Source organism: Ammodytes marinus (assembly GCF_949987685.1).
Source record: "Ammodytes marinus genome assembly, chromosome: 17".
Taxonomy (NCBI): Eukaryota; Metazoa; Chordata; class Actinopteri; order Uranoscopiformes; family Ammodytidae; genus Ammodytes; species Ammodytes marinus.
This window is the reverse complement of record NC_137221.1, coordinates 21,934,669-21,954,211: the sequence shown is the minus strand read 5'-3', so window position 1 is coordinate 21,954,211 and position 19,543 is coordinate 21,934,669. Positions and strand designations below refer to the sequence as shown.

General features: G+C 40.4%; 2 protein-coding genes across 2 annotated transcripts; both read left to right on the top strand.

Annotated features, from left to right (window-relative positions):
* Positions 1-2,189: 2,189 nt before the first annotated feature.
* thap7 (THAP domain containing 7) lies at positions 2,190-5,930 on the top strand. Its single transcript, XM_080045897.1, has 5 exons — positions 2,190-2,234; positions 2,962-3,041; positions 3,252-3,389; positions 3,837-3,944; positions 4,446-5,930. The coding sequence occupies exons 2-5, from the start codon at positions 2,962-2,964 to the stop codon at positions 5,659-5,661; spliced, it is 1,542 nt and encodes a 513-aa protein (XP_079902023.1). The 5' UTR covers positions 2,190-2,234; the 3' UTR covers positions 5,662-5,930.
* A 3,560-nt stretch (positions 5,931-9,490) lies between these two features.
* Positions 9,491-18,312, top strand: s100v2 (S100 calcium binding protein V2). The gene is made up of 3 exons (XM_080045681.1): positions 9,491-9,637; positions 14,130-14,261; positions 16,396-18,312. Exons 1-3 carry the CDS (start codon positions 9,629-9,631, stop codon positions 16,564-16,566), a joined length of 312 nt encoding a protein of 103 aa, XP_079901807.1. The 5' UTR covers positions 9,491-9,628; the 3' UTR covers positions 16,567-18,312.
* The last annotated feature ends 1,231 nt before the right edge of the window (positions 18,313-19,543 follow it).

The following is a 19,543-nucleotide window of genomic DNA, read 5'->3' as shown; positions in this document are numbered from 1 at the left end:
CATTTACAAAATGTTGAAATTTTGCAGTAGTTAAAGGCTTTTATCACCTTGGCAACCCAAATTTCAAATTGCAGCCCCAGGATCTAGCTGTATTCAGTTCCTATAGCTGGTCAGTGAGCAGGTTATGTATAAAAAATTAGGCCCTGACAAGCGAGTGAATTGAATCCCTCTTGTAATTTCTTTTGTATAAGGGTTATTAACTATTATACAATTCTACAATTGAGTACAAATTATCGTTGATATGATAACTGATATTGATATTCTGTCATATACACATTAATGTTAATGCTGAACGTGGCGGTGCTGTTTTGGCTGTGATAGCCTTGTGGTATAGGAAACAAGTAAGTAAGTATTTTATTGTTTATCTCAAATTCTACAATAAGTGGATGTCATCACCCAAACCGATGGACAACAAGCAAGCACAAAGTGTGTGTGTGTGTGTGTGTGTGTGTGTGTGTGTGTGTGTGTGTGTGTGTGTGTGTGTGTGTGTGTGTGTGTGTGTGTGTGTGTGTGTGTATGTGTGTGAACATGCACTTGTTTGTGTGGATTAAGTGAGGATGGAAGAAATACTGCACCAATACCTGGCAATGTTTTGACACACACTGTCTATTATTGGAAAAGGCTCATGCTGAGCTGGTGGTTGAGCAAAGAACACACAAACTGTCCAATCAGCAACACCTGACATTACTGATGTAAACCTAAATTACCTGTGGCCAGCTTGAGCTTCTGCCTTCCACATACACACCCCAGTGCTTGGAGGAATGTAACACAAATACAAATGGAATACCTTAGTACCGGATTGGACCTCCTTTGGCCTTCCGAACTGCATTCTTTCTTCGTGGCATACTTTCAACATTCTTCAGAGGTTGTTGTCCATATTGACATGATAGCGTCACTGCAGATCTGGCTGCTGCACATCCATGAAGTGAATCTCTGGTTCCACCACATCCCAAAGGGGCTCTATTGGGTTGAGATCTGGTGACTGTGCAGGCCATTGGAGCACAGTGAACTCATTGTAATGTTCAAGAAACCAGTTTGAGATGATTTGAGCATTGTGACATGGTGCATTATCCTGCTGGAAGTAGCCATCAGATGATCAGAAGATGGGTAAACTGTGGTCATAAAGGGAAGGACATAGTCAGCAACAATACTGATAAATGGAAAATAACATTTTACCTGAGAGCTAGTAGCCTACCAAATAACCGGTGCACTGCTTGAAAATATATGGGCCTATTTGGGCCATTCCGCCAAATGGGTGACATTTCTGTCCCCAAGCCTTCAAAGGTATACATACATTTGCATGAAAATTAAATATAACATACATTAAGTATTAAGCAATGTCTCTTCAACATTGACCTGATTGTGAATTTAAAATATGTGTTTTATAACACTGATAAAAACTACAGTTTACTCTGAAAAACAGCATTTTTAACCTGTCCCCACTCTCTATCACAACACTTTACTTTGAAATATAATGAAAAAAATCCTTCAGAAATCTTAATATTTTTGCACTGCTGTGTTCAATATATGCTTCAATGCACATGTTATCATCAGAAATTCATAATATTTTTGTTAAAATACACATTTTAGTCGTGTTCCCTCAGTCCTGTTACCCTAACATATGTATCTATATTTGCACGTTTATGCCAATTATATGTTAAAAAACTCAGTCCTGTTACTTTAATACATTTATATATATATTATAAACCTAGTTAAAAAATCAACACAATTTCCTGAGATTGACCAATATATGTTTTGAATAGTTAAATAGGCCTATAGGGCTATGTGTTATGAGATTCAGCTTTGAAAAAATAAAAAATCTGAAGTTTAATTTGGAAGAGTTGCAACCATGCAAATGTCACCCATTTGGTGGAATGGCCCGTTTATTCCTAACCAATGTCTCCATCTTGTGGAGCAACAGTGCAATAACAAATAATAATAGGCCTAGTAATAATACGATCGTGTCTTCTAGTTAAACATATTGATAAACTGGGTGGCAAATACAAAGCATTGTCATATTGAGATACAACTCTTACCGACTTAAAATTAATCTTAAAATCGTACATGAACTCACACTGAACGTAATAGTAATATCCCACCAATGTGCTGCATGTATCAATAAAGTTTTTTGTTGTTGTTCTGAACAAAAAGGGGAGGGCGGGTAAAGGAGGAAGAGGGTGCCAGAAGAAACAGCGAGCCGCCATCTTCGTGAGGTCCAAATCTGCACTGCAGAGGTAAAATTTATAGTATGGACGCAGCATCATGTACTGCAGCGTTAAACTAAACAACATTAAACGAGAAGAGTCACTTGGGACATGCCCATGACGTTTACAACGGGTTATAGCTTGTGACCTGCTCGATGTTAGCCTCTTCCATTGCTACGTGTACACACATTAGCATGGTAAAGTTAGACTGCTGCGTTTAAACGATGCGCAGCCGCCCGCAGCATCTATGGACACACGGACCATTCCTTATTTCAGTCTCGTTTCCCAGTAATAACAATGCGCATACACTAGTGGTTGTTTATTAAATTAATTCATAACGTGGAGTGTGTGTGTGCGTGTGTGTGTTTTCGTGATTCACATGTTGCTTGAGCCAGCAGCCACAGTGGTGGTCCAATGTCTGCTTGTAAAAAGTCCAAATATCCATTATTTTCTTGGTTTCTTCCCTAGCTATTTTGCTTGGCTTAACGTGTCACTGTCTAGATATAGGCTACGGACAGGAGGATAAATATTACAAATAAAAATCGGTTTGTCAGCTTTCTATTTATGGAGGGTAGGATAGGCCTATATATTTTTTGTTTCAATATAGCAAATAGGTCATTGTGAATTTGACAAATGACATGAAATAATTCACGTGACAAAAACAAATATAATTCGCTATTTTTCTAAATGTATTAGTCATAGGCTATTGTAGGTAAATGGACTGCTTTGTTTGATTTCTTCACTTTGACACTTTCAGATGCCAAGACATTGCTCCGCAGGCGGCTGCAAATCCCGTGACAACCGTGGGACTCGGAATACTGGACTCACCTTTCACAAGTGAGCTTTTTTTCGACAACCTCTGGGTCATATGCATCAAAGATTTTTAAACTTGTTGATTACTGTTTATCTAAATCTTTTCACAATGGCGGACACACTTTTTAAAATGTTTGTAATAAACTAATGCCTGTCTTGGATATTTTTGGTTGTATTTAGGATGTTTCTGAAATGTCTCCCTATATTAATAATGAATCATTATGTGCTGTCCAGATTACCCAAAGGAGCCACTCGGAGGAAACTGTGGATCAGCCACTCCCATCGTGCAGACTCCTGGGCTCCTCAGACCAACTTTGTCTACTTCTGCTCCAAGCACTTCACCCCAGAGAACTTTGAACTGACCGGATGCAGGCATGTACACTACACTCATACAGATCCTTAAAGGTGGAGTCAGTGATTCTGGAGAATGGTTGTTGACAAAATTACTTTTAGTCAAAATCAGTGAATATCTCCTTCCAAATCTGCTTCCTGGCTGTACTCTAATACACAGCCTAGGCTCTGTAAACTGGTATGTCAACAAAGGGAATGCAAAGAAAGGGGGTCCACCGTAGCATGTAAGCATGCCCGTTTACAGACCCTAGGCTGTGTATTAACACATTTTTTTTTTCAGCGCACTCACAGTACAGACAAGATGCAGATTGTGAGGAGATATTCACTGATTCTCATAAATTGCTTACCCCACCTTTAAGTGATTATAGATGTTGATATATTACTTTTCTGTTATTGTACGTTGGTGCCTTATAACCCGAGTTTGGTGTTTAGATAGCAGCCTAACATGTGTCTTCACTTCACTCACAGTGGGATCAGAAGACTAAAGGAAGATGCCTTCCCTACAGTATTCCAATCTTCTTCCACAGTCAAATGCAAAAGATCAGGCAGACGGAAACGACAAGACATTCCTGTCAGGTAAAAAAGAATGGAGTCAGATTTTGACGTTGCTCATGCGCATAGATGGGCTATTCTAAAATATCCATACGGCAATATATCGTGATATTTATTTTTGTGATATCTGTATCGAATCGTCAGCCCCAGTATCGATATTTTAGAGAGAAAGATTTTGATTTTGAAGTGGTTCTGAATTACAACTTCCGCTCTGGCTAGGAAAAAAGAGCACACTTGATGAAAGCATGTTATTTATGACATAGCGCAGACATAAAGGACCCGCAATGCCTGTAATCATATGTATTAGTTCTACAAGATATAAGAGCTAATGTTAACAATCACCCTGAAGAAACCACTAAGCAATAGTAAGAACACAGTAGTACAATAAAGAATCAGCTGTGGGTCTAATAAAAGAACTATCCATAGAATGTGCAATGGGTTGTCCTCATGTGTCCCCTATCTTCAATGTCGTACCATGTTGAGGATAAACTCATTTCCACACATTTTCTCTCTTCTGGTCTGTAGTGAGACTCCCAGCCCAGGCCAGCAGGAGGACAGCCAGCAGGAGACAGACACGGGTCAACCTGTACAAGAAGAAGAAGCAGCAGCCAGAGTCCAGCGGTCAGGAGCCACAGTACCTGAGGAGACTGATGAGAAGACAGAGCCGTTAGGGGCTGAGCAACCCTCCCCTTCCCCACCAGCACCACCACCAGAGCCTCGGCCCCTCTCCCCATCGCGCTACATGAGGCGCCTGCCCCCTCCCCCGGGCTCCTACCTGGCCAAGGAGCACAGCTACGCTCAGCACTGCCCCCTGCTGTGGAGGAGGCGCTACGACCAGGCCATCGCCGGCCTGGAGAAGGCCCTGAGACAGCTGCACGCGGCCAGGCGCAGGGAGAACCGCCTGCGCAGCAACCTGCTCAAGCTGCGCGACAAACAGGTAAATAAGCAGGCGCAGCTCGGGCCCCAGGACGGATGTAGTAACGAGAACACAAAGGGCAAAGGGCCAGGCTATGCACTGGAGGAGAGTGAGACCGAGGCAGAGACAGCGCTGGGGATGGAGGACAGATGTGTGGATCAGATGGTGTTTCAACAGGGGAAGGTCATGTCGTGCTTTAACTGTGGTGTGGAACAAGTGGCCCGCAGTAGAGCTTCAAAGGCAGGGAGAGACACAGTGAACACAGAGAACTCGCAGAATATTCCGAGAACGCTCGAAACCAGCGCTTCTGGCACAGTTGAAAGAAATGCCAAAGACACACAGAGAGTCAACTTTTTGGAAAGGGCACCAGGGAAAAGTGTCGAAACCGGCGCCTCAGACGAAACAAACTCCCAAGCCCTGCTCCAAACACAAGCTCTTCAACACTGGATCAACACGGCTGGAGTGTCTCTGCCCAACGGCCACAAGGAGCACAGTGTTAAGTTGATAGGCGCGCAGCAGCAGAAGAAGTTAATGCTCTCTGACATGTGTGAAGCGGAGGAGACTGATGCTAGTGGGCAGGGGCAGCAGCTGTTCTACATGCAGACGGACAGTGCTGAGGGACAGCTAGTTCTGGTGCCTGTCCCCGCCACACACCACACATCACAAGGCATGGCCCAAGCACAGGCCATCCTGCTGTCAGACATTGAGCAGCATCCTGTTATCAACAACAACCCAGCCACGCAGACGAGAGAAGACGTCAGGGAGAAACTCAAAGAACACCTGGAGGGATTTCACCTGCAGCTCAGCACAGAGTTTTCAAACTGACAAAATGAACAGAATGTCATTTTGTTGTTAGCACCAGATTCATTAAAGGTGCACTCATGCAGTTTCAGTGGATGGGGGTTTGTTTACAGAGCCTTCAGTTAGTTTGCAAATCCTATTTTCTCTACGTGAATCGTTGAATCGTTATATCATCATAAATCGAAACTATTTTGAGGCACCTGGAACCAAATGTAGGACTAGAATATTTTCGTTAACGAAACTGTGGGCCCTGCTGCTGTAAACAACAACAGTGAAGCAGTAACTTTTCAGGAGGCTTTCTGACTTCAAACTGTGTTCCAGTGATCCAAGTTTTCCTGTGAGGAAAGTTTGTTTATTAAATTATGAGAATATATCTTAGAACATGTTCATGTCTCTGACACACAAAGTTACATTAGTGCACTTTTTAATGGAATTATTTATTGGTTTATTGGTCTTTTCTGAATAGAGAATGTGTTATGGTGTGTAGACCTATAAGGTCACAGAAGCCTGAATGTTTAGTTCTGAGTCACTTTAGAAAAAGGTGAACATCAATGAGAAGCTTTTGTGTACAGAGTTAAACCAGATATTGAAATATTGTTTGTGTATCAAAGCTGGTGTGCCATATCGCTCATATGTTTGTCAGATAACTATTAAACACATGAATGAGCCGCACTGTTTCACTGTGTGACATGTTCCTACATCATGAACGACGTAACAGTTTGGTTTATTATGACTTCATCAAATCATGCTGCCAGACATACACAGTGGAACAACACATTATTAAGATTAATCCGCCGTTAAAAGTAGTCCCCAACATATGCACTATTACTTCCATTTGATTAACACCTTTTTTTATATATACTATATACAGTGCAATTATGTTTTATAATTTACCTATATGTTTCTGAGTATTTTATTCATTATAAAGATTTACATAAGAACCACACTGAAGATGAGGTGGAACTAGCAGCATAGGCAGAGCGGACCAGATTCTGGTGGATGCACCTCCAACACCACACATACCTACTGTATGTACACACACACACACACGCACGCATGCATAGACACGTAGATATGAAGAAGTGCATGGCACCACAGAAATGAGTGGATCTGAAGTTTTACCTGAAATGGCTACAGGTTCATTTTGATTCTGGAATTTACATATTGATCATGAAATTGAGTGACACATATATTTATATTGTAAACATTAGCTCCCCTTTTCAAAATGTTTCCCTTTACATTAGTTAGGAGGACAAGCCTACTTAATACCGTTGAGTGTAATTGATATGAAGTACCAGTAGATTTTTACAGGTATGAATGAATAGATGTCAGGATATGACACATGGAAACTGGTTGGGGCTGTTTATACCTATATGGTAAGACCCACAGTGTTCAAAAACTAGACATGTAGTGTCTGAACATAGCTTAGACATAGCTACACGTAAAAAGGCAAATGGGCTGTATTACCAGTTTGCCTGGATGATGGCAAAGGCAGAATGACTGATTTATAGGGACAAACATACAACTACAGCATGTGTATTTTAAAGGCCATATAAAAAAAAATTGCAGAGCATTCCAATGATATTTGTGTGCGTCTAAGTGGCCACCCCACATTCAAAAGGGGACATTGAACAGATAAGCTGTAAAGTGGCTGACACACACAGTAAAGTCAACACAGACTCTCATAACGATGTCCACATTTTAATGAGAAGAGAAGGAACACCCATGAATACTCTTCATGATTATCTAAAGTAAAACTGAACATTCCTATAATTCCTATTATACATTCCTGTGACCTCATCGGGGTTGAAAGAGCCCAGGAGATGTGGATGCTTGCCAGACAGGATGGGTCCAACAAAGAGATGATATTATTCAGTGGCATTGTGGGGAAATGGATGACATATTTGACTGATTATGGAAAGAGTTTGACACATACAGGGGAGGGGGGGGAGGGGTCAGGGTACAGTATCTGTTTTTAATCTCTCTGGTGAGTCCCACCCATCCCAGCTTTATAGAGGTGAAATACTAAATAATCTGTCTCCCTCTTTCATTCCTGGTGGACACACACACACACACACACACACACACACACACACACACACACACACACACACACAAACACACATGCAGTGCTCCCTCCCTAAGTCACCACAAAAGTTTTCTTCAATTGTTGGTCATCTATCTATCTATCTATCTATCTATCTATCTATCTATCTATCTATCTATCTATCTATCTATCTATCTATCTATCTATCTATCTATCTATCTATCTATCTATCTATCTATCTATCTATCTATCTATCTATCTATCTATCTATCTTACTTTGGGGAGCCGCTCAGTGCAGTAACACTGGGGATGAATCAGGAGTACAGGAGAGTTTCTCATATTCACAGTGTCATTGTGAAACAATGTACACTGTGGCTTTATTTGGCTGGGTGTGGCATCAACCCTTCCCAGTCACTCATATTCAAGGACCTGGATAAGAAGGAGTGGGTGGGTCTGTGAGCATGGAAATCATTGAAATCAAACATTCTGACACACCCTTGAATAGCTGCTCCTTACTATCTATCCCAGCCAGGAAAAAGCCGAGGATCTAATGTCTGCTGTCAGCTTTTTTTCTTTATATCTCTCTCTCTCTCTCCTCTCTCTCTCTCTGTCTCTCTCTATCCCCTCTGTCTCTCTCTCTCTCTCTCCCTCTCTCTCAAGATAGATTCTTGTGGTTGTGCTTTTTCCCCTCACTACTAACTACACCCACCCCACTAACTGTCTGAAGTCATAAACCGGATAGAAAGAATGTGGCCGTGCCTGTTTTTTTTTTCTCTTCTCGCTCTCTATTTCTCCCAACCTTTTTTTTTCTTTTTTGGGAGACTCTTTTCCAAGAACAGAGCTTCAAGGCATTTCCTTTACAGTGAGGAAGACAGATCTGCATATACACCTTTATTAGATTATATACCGAAGCATTATGGCGTCTACTTAAGAGTCGGTAGTGAGGAAGAGGTTAACACTGCAGTGACAGTCTGGGAGGAAAAGTAGAATACCAGCCTCGACTTGCAAGACGGTTGTTGCAAAAACAACTTGTGTCCAACTTGTAAAGGATTCCAGATGTGGAATGACTTGTCTGTTGAAAAAGTGAGCTAGCGCTTCAGTGGGGTTTCCAAGCATTTCACTTTATACAGTAGGATAGACCTATTGTACATTAACAGGTTTTTGTACGAACCTTATGTGTGGTTGTGTGTGTGTGTGTGTGTGTGTGTGGGGTGGGGGGCGTGTATTACAGACATTCTTCTGTTTACACAGTGATATTGTGGGGACATGCCTTTCGTTTTGGGGACCAAATGGAAGTCCACAAAACGTAATAATTGCATTATAGGGTGAAGACTTGCTTTAAGGTAAGGGTAGACTTACAGTAGATTTAGGTTAGGGTTGGGTTAAGGGTAAGGGTAAGGGTAAGGGTAAGGGTAAGGGTAAGGGTAAGGGTAAGGGTAAGGGTAAGGGTAAGGGTTAGGGTAAGGGTAAGGGTAAGGGTTAGGCAAGTAGTGGTGGTTATGGTTATGGTTAGGGCAAGTCTCCAGGAAGTCAATGAAACATGTACTCTGAAGTGATGAAAACACAACCTGTGTGTGTGTGTGTGTGTGTGTGTGTGTGTGTGTGTGTGTGTGTGCGTGCTTGTTCGTGCGTATGTGTGTGTGCGTGCCTGCGTGCGTGTGTGTGTGTGTGTGCGTGCCTGCGTGCGTGTGTGTGTGAGTGTGTGCATGTGTGTGTGCGTGCGTGTGTGCGTGCGTCTGTGTGTGTGTCATAAAGGTAGACCGTATGTCTGTGTGAAATGAGGTAGAATTTAGCTTTTCCAGCAGCTCGCTCCTCCTGGCAGAGGGAGGGTCCAGGCGCGCTGCCAGCTGGTGACACAAGCCCTGATCCTCTGCCACACAGCAGGAGCGAGAGCAGCGAGACACGCACCAACTCAAAGTAACCACATTCAAACCCACCGTCGACATGGCACAGGTAAGAAAAAGAAGCCTCTAATACACGCTATTCTGTTACTGGCGACAGCTTTTGAAACCAGAAAAACTGGTCGCGTAAAGTTTGTTTTTCAACTTTTTCAACTTTACTTTTAGTTTCCACGGGGATAGACAACTTCTCAAGCAAACTTTGCTTTATTCGCTTAGTTTGTTCTCTGTGCAATTATTCATCATACTTCACGCGGATTAACATTCGAAGATGCGTTTCGAACTATTATTTACTATATGGTTTCAAAGTGCGCTGAAAGAGAGCAGAACAGGTCCTTAAAATGGTTCGGTTTGGGGCAGCTGAAGACGCGCCATCTCACGCCAAAAATGTCGAAAATGCTTTCTCTTCTAGCCCACGACGAGTTCTACTGTTTAGGCTATTACCAGCTGTTTTTACCAAACTGACACGGGGGCCTGTCTGCCATCGTTTAGAAAATCCGATAGATTTATTCAGTTCAGCTCAGATTCGCCTACTTTGACTTACTTGATAGAGAGCTGCGGCTGCACAGACAGTTTGCTGCCTGCGGCCCCTCCCTGAGAAGAGTTACTGTGACACTCGGTCCTGTTGTTACACCTATAGGCCTACACACTCGCTATAACAACACCCTTCCTCTTGTGGGAATATTACGGACATTGTCCATCCAAGTAAATGAATGAAAAAGAAGCATTTGTGTAGCTATTATAGCGCTAATTGAGTAACTGAATCAGGGGCGTGTCTCACTTTGAGAATCGGGCCCAGGTGGAGCTCATCCACCTGTGTGTGTGTGTGTGTGTGTGTGTGTGTGTGTGTGTGTGTGTGTGTGTGTGTGTGTACCTTTTTTATTCAAACTATGCTGTAGGTCAAGGATTAATGGTGTATAATTGCTCAATGTTTGAGAAACATTTCAAACCATTTTTATAAACCTTGTCCCACCTCACTGGTGATGTAAGAGAAACTACCTGTGTAGGGTTTCAGACCAGGAGTGAACAGGAGTATGGGTGTGGTAGTGTGGTAATGTTGGCATTCTAAAAAAACACAGGGAGACTAATTGACAAACCACACACAGGCTTATCCTCAACTAACTGTTCCACCCATATACTATACTATACTATACTATATATACTATACTATGCTACGCTATACTATACTATACTATACTACATGCTAAAGCATGCAGGTTTGCATACTGCAAGATGTAATTTGGATGTAGGACATCCAGGTATTTTTGGCATACTGCATTTAATTTAATAGTATGTAATAATACTTTTTCTAGCATGAAACGGGGATAATTTTAACATTTCGTATCACTCTGCTCACTTTGCATAATTGCACAGCTTTTTATCTAACTGCACCTATCTCTCTTTTTATAATATTTTTACCGTACATTTTTATATTTTATATTTTTATATCTATATTTATTTGATTTAAAACATTTAATGTATGTTTATTATTATGCACGATCAGCCGAGGCCAAATAATTCCTTGTATGTGTGAACGTACCTGGCAATATAAACCTTTTTCTGATTCTGATTCTAATACTTCAGTGAATGTATTTAGGTTGTGGCCATGTAGAACAGTAGCGCACACTATCTATGCCTTGTCTGCAGTCCGGGCTGTGCTCTCTTTGGGATTGTATCCGTTGAGGTGAAGGAAGGGCTTGCAGGAGCTTGTATGGGACATCAGTCATAGTCATAGTGGGTGTGGTTTAGAGAGAAAAGCAGTTGGTTCACATGCATTGAATAACTGTAGCAAGACTGGAGTGTGTCTCACTGATGGGACAAGAGACAAGATGTAAGATTTAAAGATGGTTTAATTTGTCATATGCAATTCAATTACAACAGCAGTCTTTGGCAATGAAATTCTTAAGTCCCAGAGGCTCCTCCCAACACAAGTGAAGAGAGCAACACCTGAGACACAAATAAACACAATAGTAGTGCAAGGACACAGTGCAACTAAAAAGAATAGAGGTAAGGTGCGCCATATAAAGTGAATTAAGAATGCAAGATAAAATGGACTTAAAGGTAGACGAAATTGAAAATATATTTACAGATGTAAATTCTAACTTGTGATTGGTTTCCATTATAAATATATGTGCAGCGTGAACATTAAAACGACAATGTTAAATGCTGCTCTGATCATCACTGACATACTAACTGAATCAAAAGGATTCTTCAGCTCCACTACACCACAATCTCTAAGTCTATGAGATTCAACCTTTGGTTTCACATAGCACATAGCGGGTGAATAAAAGTGGAACAGGTAGCAGCTAAAGAGCATTTTTAACAACCGTATTAGCCACCAAGTGGCCATAAATACAAAACAAATCAATAAATACTGCTTGTTATAAATGTCTACAAATTGTGCTAAATTATGGAAATAGCAACAGTAAAAAATAAATACAAAATGCACTGTTGTAAAATTTGAGACTCAAAAAAAATTCCTGGCCCTGCAAACAGCGGTTGGTTGACTAAACAATCTCACCACAAGGTCTTCTGAGGCCAACTTGTTGATGAGGGCGAGTGTGATACGTTCAAAACGCTCCATATCAGTCATTCAATGGACCTTTTGGAAGATAGTCTGATCAACTCAGTTATAAAACTCTATATAAACTTATAAACTACAGTTTTTTTTACAGGCCAACTATATAAACTCTGCTGCTAGACGTACTAAAGTAGATCAAATGGAATAGATTGCCTTTGGTTCTCCAGACTTGGAAAAAGTAAAGAAAATGTTGCTCACACCTTATTCAAATAGAGCTTTCCTGCTATTGTTTAACAGCTCTGCAATCACATACATGTACAGTAAAGTTTCAGCAAGTTTCTACCAAGCATACTGCCAGTCTAAAGGAGGCAAGGGTGGAAAGAGTTGGAATTTAAGAAAAAAACAATCTCAGATTCTTTAAAAGACGCTGCATTCTTCTAACTTCATCTGCTTTCTGAAGCCTTATAAAGTGTTCTAAAGTTACAACTGGCATGAACACATCTAGAGCCTGCTTAGTTTCCTTTCTCTTCTGCTGACCTTGGGACTAAGCAGGAGGTGATGATTCAGCACACAGGAATTGATGTGATGCCGATGCTGTTTTCACACTCAAAAAAATGGTGGTACGAGAGACAAGAACATTTGGGTACTCGCAGATACACCTTTTAAGGATGTTTAAGCATTAAGTAGTTTTTTTTAGGAGGACAGTAGCGTGCCTTTTGACTCACTAAAGTTTACAACATGAAAGAGAGAACACATTTCTACCATTGTAAATGCTAAGGGTAGGTGCAACATTGAAAAATGTTCCTACATTGATAATAACTATTATGATTTGTAGTATTATTTAGTTATTTTCAGGTATTTATAGCAATAATAATTGGGGCGACTGTGGCTCAGTTGGTAGAGCGGGTCGGCTGATGATCAAAGGGTTGGAGGTTCGATCCCCGCCCTGCCACCTGTGTCATGGTTGTTGTGTCCTTGGGCAAGACACTTCACCCACCTTGCCTCGTGTGAATGTCGATAGTTAGCCTGCTATCGGTGTATGAATGTGTGTGTGAATGGTAACGTGGGAAAGGAAAACAGGTCTCCCTTGCAAAAGAGTCTTCGGTCTCAATGGGATTTACCTGTATAAATAAATAAATAAATAAATAACAAAAACAACGCATAATAAATAATTTTGATTTTGATTATAATTATTAGCCTCTATATTATCATTTCAAAGCCTTTAGCATTGAGGCTTATACGTTTCATCACAATGTGAAACATTCGGCAAAAATGTACCTGAACTGAAGGGTACACAATTGTCTTTCAAAATGGTACCTCTCCTGCTACAAGCATTTTCTACCCTCATGGGTACGCACTGCTACCTCTTGTTTTTTAGTGTGTTCCATGGCGTTCCGTTGCATTCCCAGGTTTCTTTCGGCCTAGTGCAAAGCAGATGGAAACTACTGGCCTGGTTGTGAAAACTGCTGTCCACATCCTGTCTCGTGTTGTTTAAGAATATGAGACTCTTGACAACAGTAATGTTTAGGGACGGACAGCCAAACAATGAACTATGAAGCTCTGTAAAGCCATGATGTCAGGAGCTGATCATTCTCTGTAGACTCAACACTTTCTTTCTTTTTTATATACTTTATTGAAGGAGCAAATGTAGGTTATCATCTTACTATTATTTTTCAGATTTACAGCATCCTCATTCCTCGACCTTTCTTATAATATACATACAGTATATGTATATATGTACTGTATTCGGTGCAAAAAAGAAGAGAAAGAAAACAAGTAAAATGGAGAGAAAAAAGTAATGTACCTACATACATATATACATAAAAGAAAAGGAAAATAAACCTTAATAAGATTTACCTACACATATACATAAAGTATACATGCCTAGGCCTGCATACACTTATATACATCAGTACACATATATTTATACACAAAAGACTATGAGCAACCACTTTCCCATTATAACATTGTTTTCACATGGTCATGTTAATCAGAATAATACATGATCTGTTTCTTTTCCCCTCAGTATTCAGACCTGGAGAAGGCTCTCAACACACTGGTCACCCAGTTCCACTCTGCTTCCGCTGACAATAGTCCAACACTGAAAACGGATGAATTCAAAGGTCTTTTGTCTTCCCAGATGCCTAACCTTGTTAAGGTAACATTGCCTGTCAGTCATTGCCTCATCATTTGCCTGCAGTGTGTTGACTGTAGCTGGGTGTGGCAGCACACCTCAGCTTACTCACGTCATAGGAAGACAGTCAGAAACATGCATCAGCACACAGTCACACAGGCCTATTGCACACACTCACCAAACACACTATTACAACTAGTAAACAAATAGAAAATAAACTATAGGGAAAAGCCTTCATCATAGCTTTAATTCAGCTGACAATCAAGGTGGGGGTGTTCCTAATTCACATGAGTATACCACTGAAAGCCTTTATTTAAAGTGGCTACGAGAAACTTTTAAATATTTCTGAAACACATTTTTCCTCTAAAGATCATAAATGATGTGTAACAGCAAACTAGATAATCAGTGCAAATTATGCCATTTGTATATGTTTTTTTCTTAATGCCCAGGAACAACAGCTGGCGTTGTAAAAACACTACTGCTTTTGTCCAAAGGGGGCCGCTAGAATGAACACAAATGGAAAGTTCCTCGGAGCACCTTAGTCTTCAGAGTTATGGCTTAAAGAGCTTACGTTGTCGTCAATGGATCTTTTGATGAATATATAACTTTTCAGCATAGGAGTGTTTGCTATTTTAGAAACATACATTTTCCTACGTTTTCCTTTTGAAAAGATATGTGAGATCATACTGGAGTCTTGAGTTGAATGTTGCTGTCTTAGCTGATCATTTGCGTAAGGCTTTAACTCTCTGTCTATAGATCAAACATGCCACATCAGCAGAACACCCATATGCAGGACTGTTCCTCCTATTGTCTGTATTGGTTCTGTTTAATCCACACTTACCATAGTATTAACACTTGTGGCAGACAAATATTAATGATCAAACAGAAATTGTGAATGGCATTTAAAGGCATATCTCACATTTTGTATCAACAAAATAAACCATAAAATATCTTACATTATTTTAGGAGTTTATTATCTGCATAAGCCCTGTAAAGTAACGATTAGAACTTTAATAACGTGCATGCAGTGATTTTATATTTACAATTATTTTCTCTTAGAAACTAGGTCCTATTTTCTTTGTTGTCTTTTCTATTATAGCATTGTGAAACCAAGTTAATAACTGAGTTTTGTTGACGACACTTAAAATAAGCCAGACAAAGTCAGAAAAACAAGAGCAGTTACGATGGTCAGGATAGCTGCAAACTGGCCAACAGGTTAGACAAAGTTATTTATAACAAAGATAACGAAGGTGGACATTAAATGATCAATCAAAATGTCCATTGTACACAAGCGCCACAGTTTAGTGTTGCTGTTGCTGATTTTCAAGTTTGACCCGTTAAATAAAGTGGATCAGGTCATCTGTAAAGTCTGACGGGCTGGTAGCTATCAGTGAGAACACTGAGGTCATTGTTTCAGGGACTGTTTCAGTTTTTTTAACATTACGTTTTTCAGCAGTTAGGGCTTTAGGACCTTGGTTCGTCTAACCTTTGATGTCACCACTTCCTCTACTGTCGGGTGTAACAACCTGAGGAGCATTTGTGCATTTCTACAATAACACATGCATCAAAATATTATATAAGATGTATGTGTGTGTGTATATATATATATATATATATATATATATATATATATATATATATATATATATATATATATATATATATATATATATATATATATATATATATATATATATATATATATATATATATATATATATATATATATATATATATATATATATATATATATATATATATATATATATATATATATATATATATATATATATATATATATATATATATCTCTCGACTGAATCCTCCTGTTTCTTGCATTATCCAACCTTCTTTAAGGGATGTCACCTTGTTCTTTCAGCTTTGACTTTGATGAGACATAACTGACTGACTCGGGTTAGTGGCTACTGCACATCAAACGCAACTTATTTATTCATTTGTATTTTTTTAAATTTCAAATGTTAAGATTGTTTTGGAGAGACATAGATGAAATAGGGCAGAGAGGGAAATTACCTGCAGAGAACGACCCCGGGCCAGATTCCAACCCGGGTCTGCTACTGAGAGGACTGAGCCTCTAATGAACACAAATCATTTCTGACTGTCTAAACCTGTTTTCCCTGGTGTGTGTTTTTTCTCACAGGGTGTCGGCTCAGAGCAGGGCATGGGGGAGATCATGAGGAAGATGGGTGTAGGCGACGGCGAGGGCATCTCTTTCAAGCATTTCTGGAACTTGATCCAGTCGGTAGCCACCACGCAGCACGGCATCCTAGGGGGCCAGAAGGGCTCCTCCTGCAGCTGCATCCTCCTGTGAAGAGCCGGCTCTCAGCCCAACAACACATCAGCACGCCCCCCCCCCCCTTAGCTTCTCCACTGCAGCCACACTATACACAGCAACAATATGCACATCACTCGCCCTCGTCAGGTGTCGTACAGAATATAAAAGGTGCCATTTACAATTTGTACGTGCAGGGATTTCTATCTGACTGATATTTTTCTAGATCACACTCCTGCCAGTATACCGCCCCCAGCATCCTGTGCACAAGTTCAAATTCAGGCTGGTTTGCATTTAAATTCTCAGATTGTCTAAATGTGCACAATGCCATATTTCATTTAAAGGATTTAAGAATCAAACAATCAAACTAATTGTGTCATGCTCCTCTTTAGTAGCAGACACCATCTATTTGTAACCATTTGGTGGTCTTGAATTAGGTCGTTTGCAGCAATGTTATTTGACTTAACATAATGCACATATTGATATTGCCTTTTTCCTGACTTTGACTAGCATGTTTAGCCACACATAGTTAGCTGTCCTTCTCTGTTGTATTAATACATAAGTAAATGAATCATAATCAAAGATCAAATACACAAGTGATCTATGGTAATGTTAACATATCACATGGGAAGAGATTTGGGGAATGTTGGTGCTGTTACCAAAATCAGGTTGACACTAAGCTTCCATCTTCTAACTGCCTTCAGACATGGTCGTGCTACATGTTGCATATTAAACTAATAACACATATATCAAACCCTTCAGACACTAGGACCATCCAACTATCACTTTGTTTGTGGGTGGACCGAACACTAGTTTTGAATCTATCTGAGGCAAGAGCCACGAGGCATTATCACAGTCATTTTAACATAGTTATTTTCCCTAATTGGCTTCAATTTTCTCCTATGTTTGTTTTCCATGTATAGTGATGACTGGTGGTGCCTTCAGGTGGGCTGTGTTTAATTAACTCATAATAGGAGGTTTATTACCAGCTCACCGTTAAAGTATTCACATATTCACAAGTGCATAATCTAAGAGCGCAAAGCAGAGTGTTGACACGTTTGAAAATGGTGTATTCCATCAAATGGCATTGAACTGAATTCACCATTTTAGAATAAAAGGCACAGGGTCTTCGTCGGCCATTTTTTCTCACCTGCCTGGTAATCAGTTTCTCACTAGCTAACCAAATATGTGCCACGTATATAGTTTATACACAGTTATATAGATTAGTCAACATTGCATGTCGAAAACAAACTACAAACTCAAGTTCCATTTGAAGGCACAACATGTATGAGAGTGTGTATCATCAAACATAGCTGAGGCCGGATCATAAGAGATATTGAGAAAGAATGACAGTACGCCTTTCAGAAGCTTTAAAGAACTACATCAAGTTAAATATCTTCTTATTTGGTGCAGAACTGGATCAAATATAGCTGCAATTTTTTCAATTCACAACATGTGTTATTATGTCAAGACAGTTTACACAGTATCTTCCATTGTAGTGTGACCCTTCAAGTATGTGACACCAATCATCTCAATTTGTCCTCCTATGTGAGAAACAAAACACAAACATGTTGTTTGCATTCTTCCTAAATTCAGTATGTTTGACATCTGGAGAAACATCTCAAAATATGTCTTTTTGTCCCTTAACATGTTTTTTTTCTACTAGTAGTGCTGCTTTACCCCCTGTGATCCTACATTTTCTATGTATTTATGTTTTGTAATTCTTTGTATTCTGACCTGCGTGACACCTTTAGAAAAATGATGTAATAAACATAATAGAAATCACCAGACTTTGTATAGTTAAATCATTTATTGGTTTAATTTTGAAGAAAAATGTCTGATCCAATTTAAGCAGTTTGTAAAGTATCTTGCTGTAATAGTTATGTTTTATTTCTTTAAGTTAGTACATTATGAAAAACATATCCACTCCGAGCTTTTAAAACACTATAAGCTGAAGCAGAAAAAGTACACTGTGCAACAGGGTTAGGGTTAGGGTTAGGGCTATCGCATTGTCTTGTCAGCATCAAGCTAATGGCACTAGAGCCAACTATGCAACAAACACACAAGGAGATGAACTGCATTGATCACACATTACACACACCTTATGGGTTGTCATGGAAAGAGGAAGTACATCCTCTCTTGAGTTTCTTTCCTTCTGGTGTACCTCGGAAGAATTCTAGATAAGATGAGAACACGTACTTATTCATGACTTTGACCCTGCCAAAGATCTCCAGCTCCGTTTGCTCGTCGTGGTCCACGGCATTCATCATCTGCTTTGATTTGATGTACAGAGCATTTTCCTTGGCCACCACTTGATCCAACCAAAGCTGCCTGTTCTGCGGCGACATTTCAAAGTTGTCCACGGTGCAGCCGTAGAACCCTCGTCTCAGGTGTGCGGGCCAGGGTTGTTCTGTCGTCATGGGGTGGTCGGCTCCGACAAACGCAGTGCACAGGGGGCTGTCAGCGCCTCGTAAGCGGCCCACCTCGCAACCGATCACGCTCATGAGGAAAAGAGAGAAGGTCCGGAAGTTTCGCACAGATGCCGAAAACACCGCGGCCATGAAGTAACGGCCCCATCTCTCACAGTTGTAATTGCACTGCTGGAACTGGAAGGTTTGACGACAGAAATCGTTGAACTTGGTCGCTTTGAGTCCCTCTCTCAGCTCCTGCAGGGAGGAGTTGCCCTGCTGCTCGTTAAAAGTAATACGGAAGTTTTCGATTTCAGCTTGACTGCCGCTGCTCATGAACTTGCCCACCAAACTGACATTGAGATCTCTTCTGTGTACTCTGTAAATGCAGTCGTTCAGAACGTAGTGAGGATCTGATGCGACTTCCTCTCTGGCGTTGTATCGTATCTCCACGAGTAGATCCTGAATGTTATTGATTTGCTTGAAGACAAAGTTGTTTTCTTCTGGAACTGGCTCTGTAAGCCAAATGACTTCCATGTGTCTTCCATCACGGTCTGGCACATAATCAGGAGCACGCCGTCTCTCATTCTCCTCAAAGAACAAGCTCC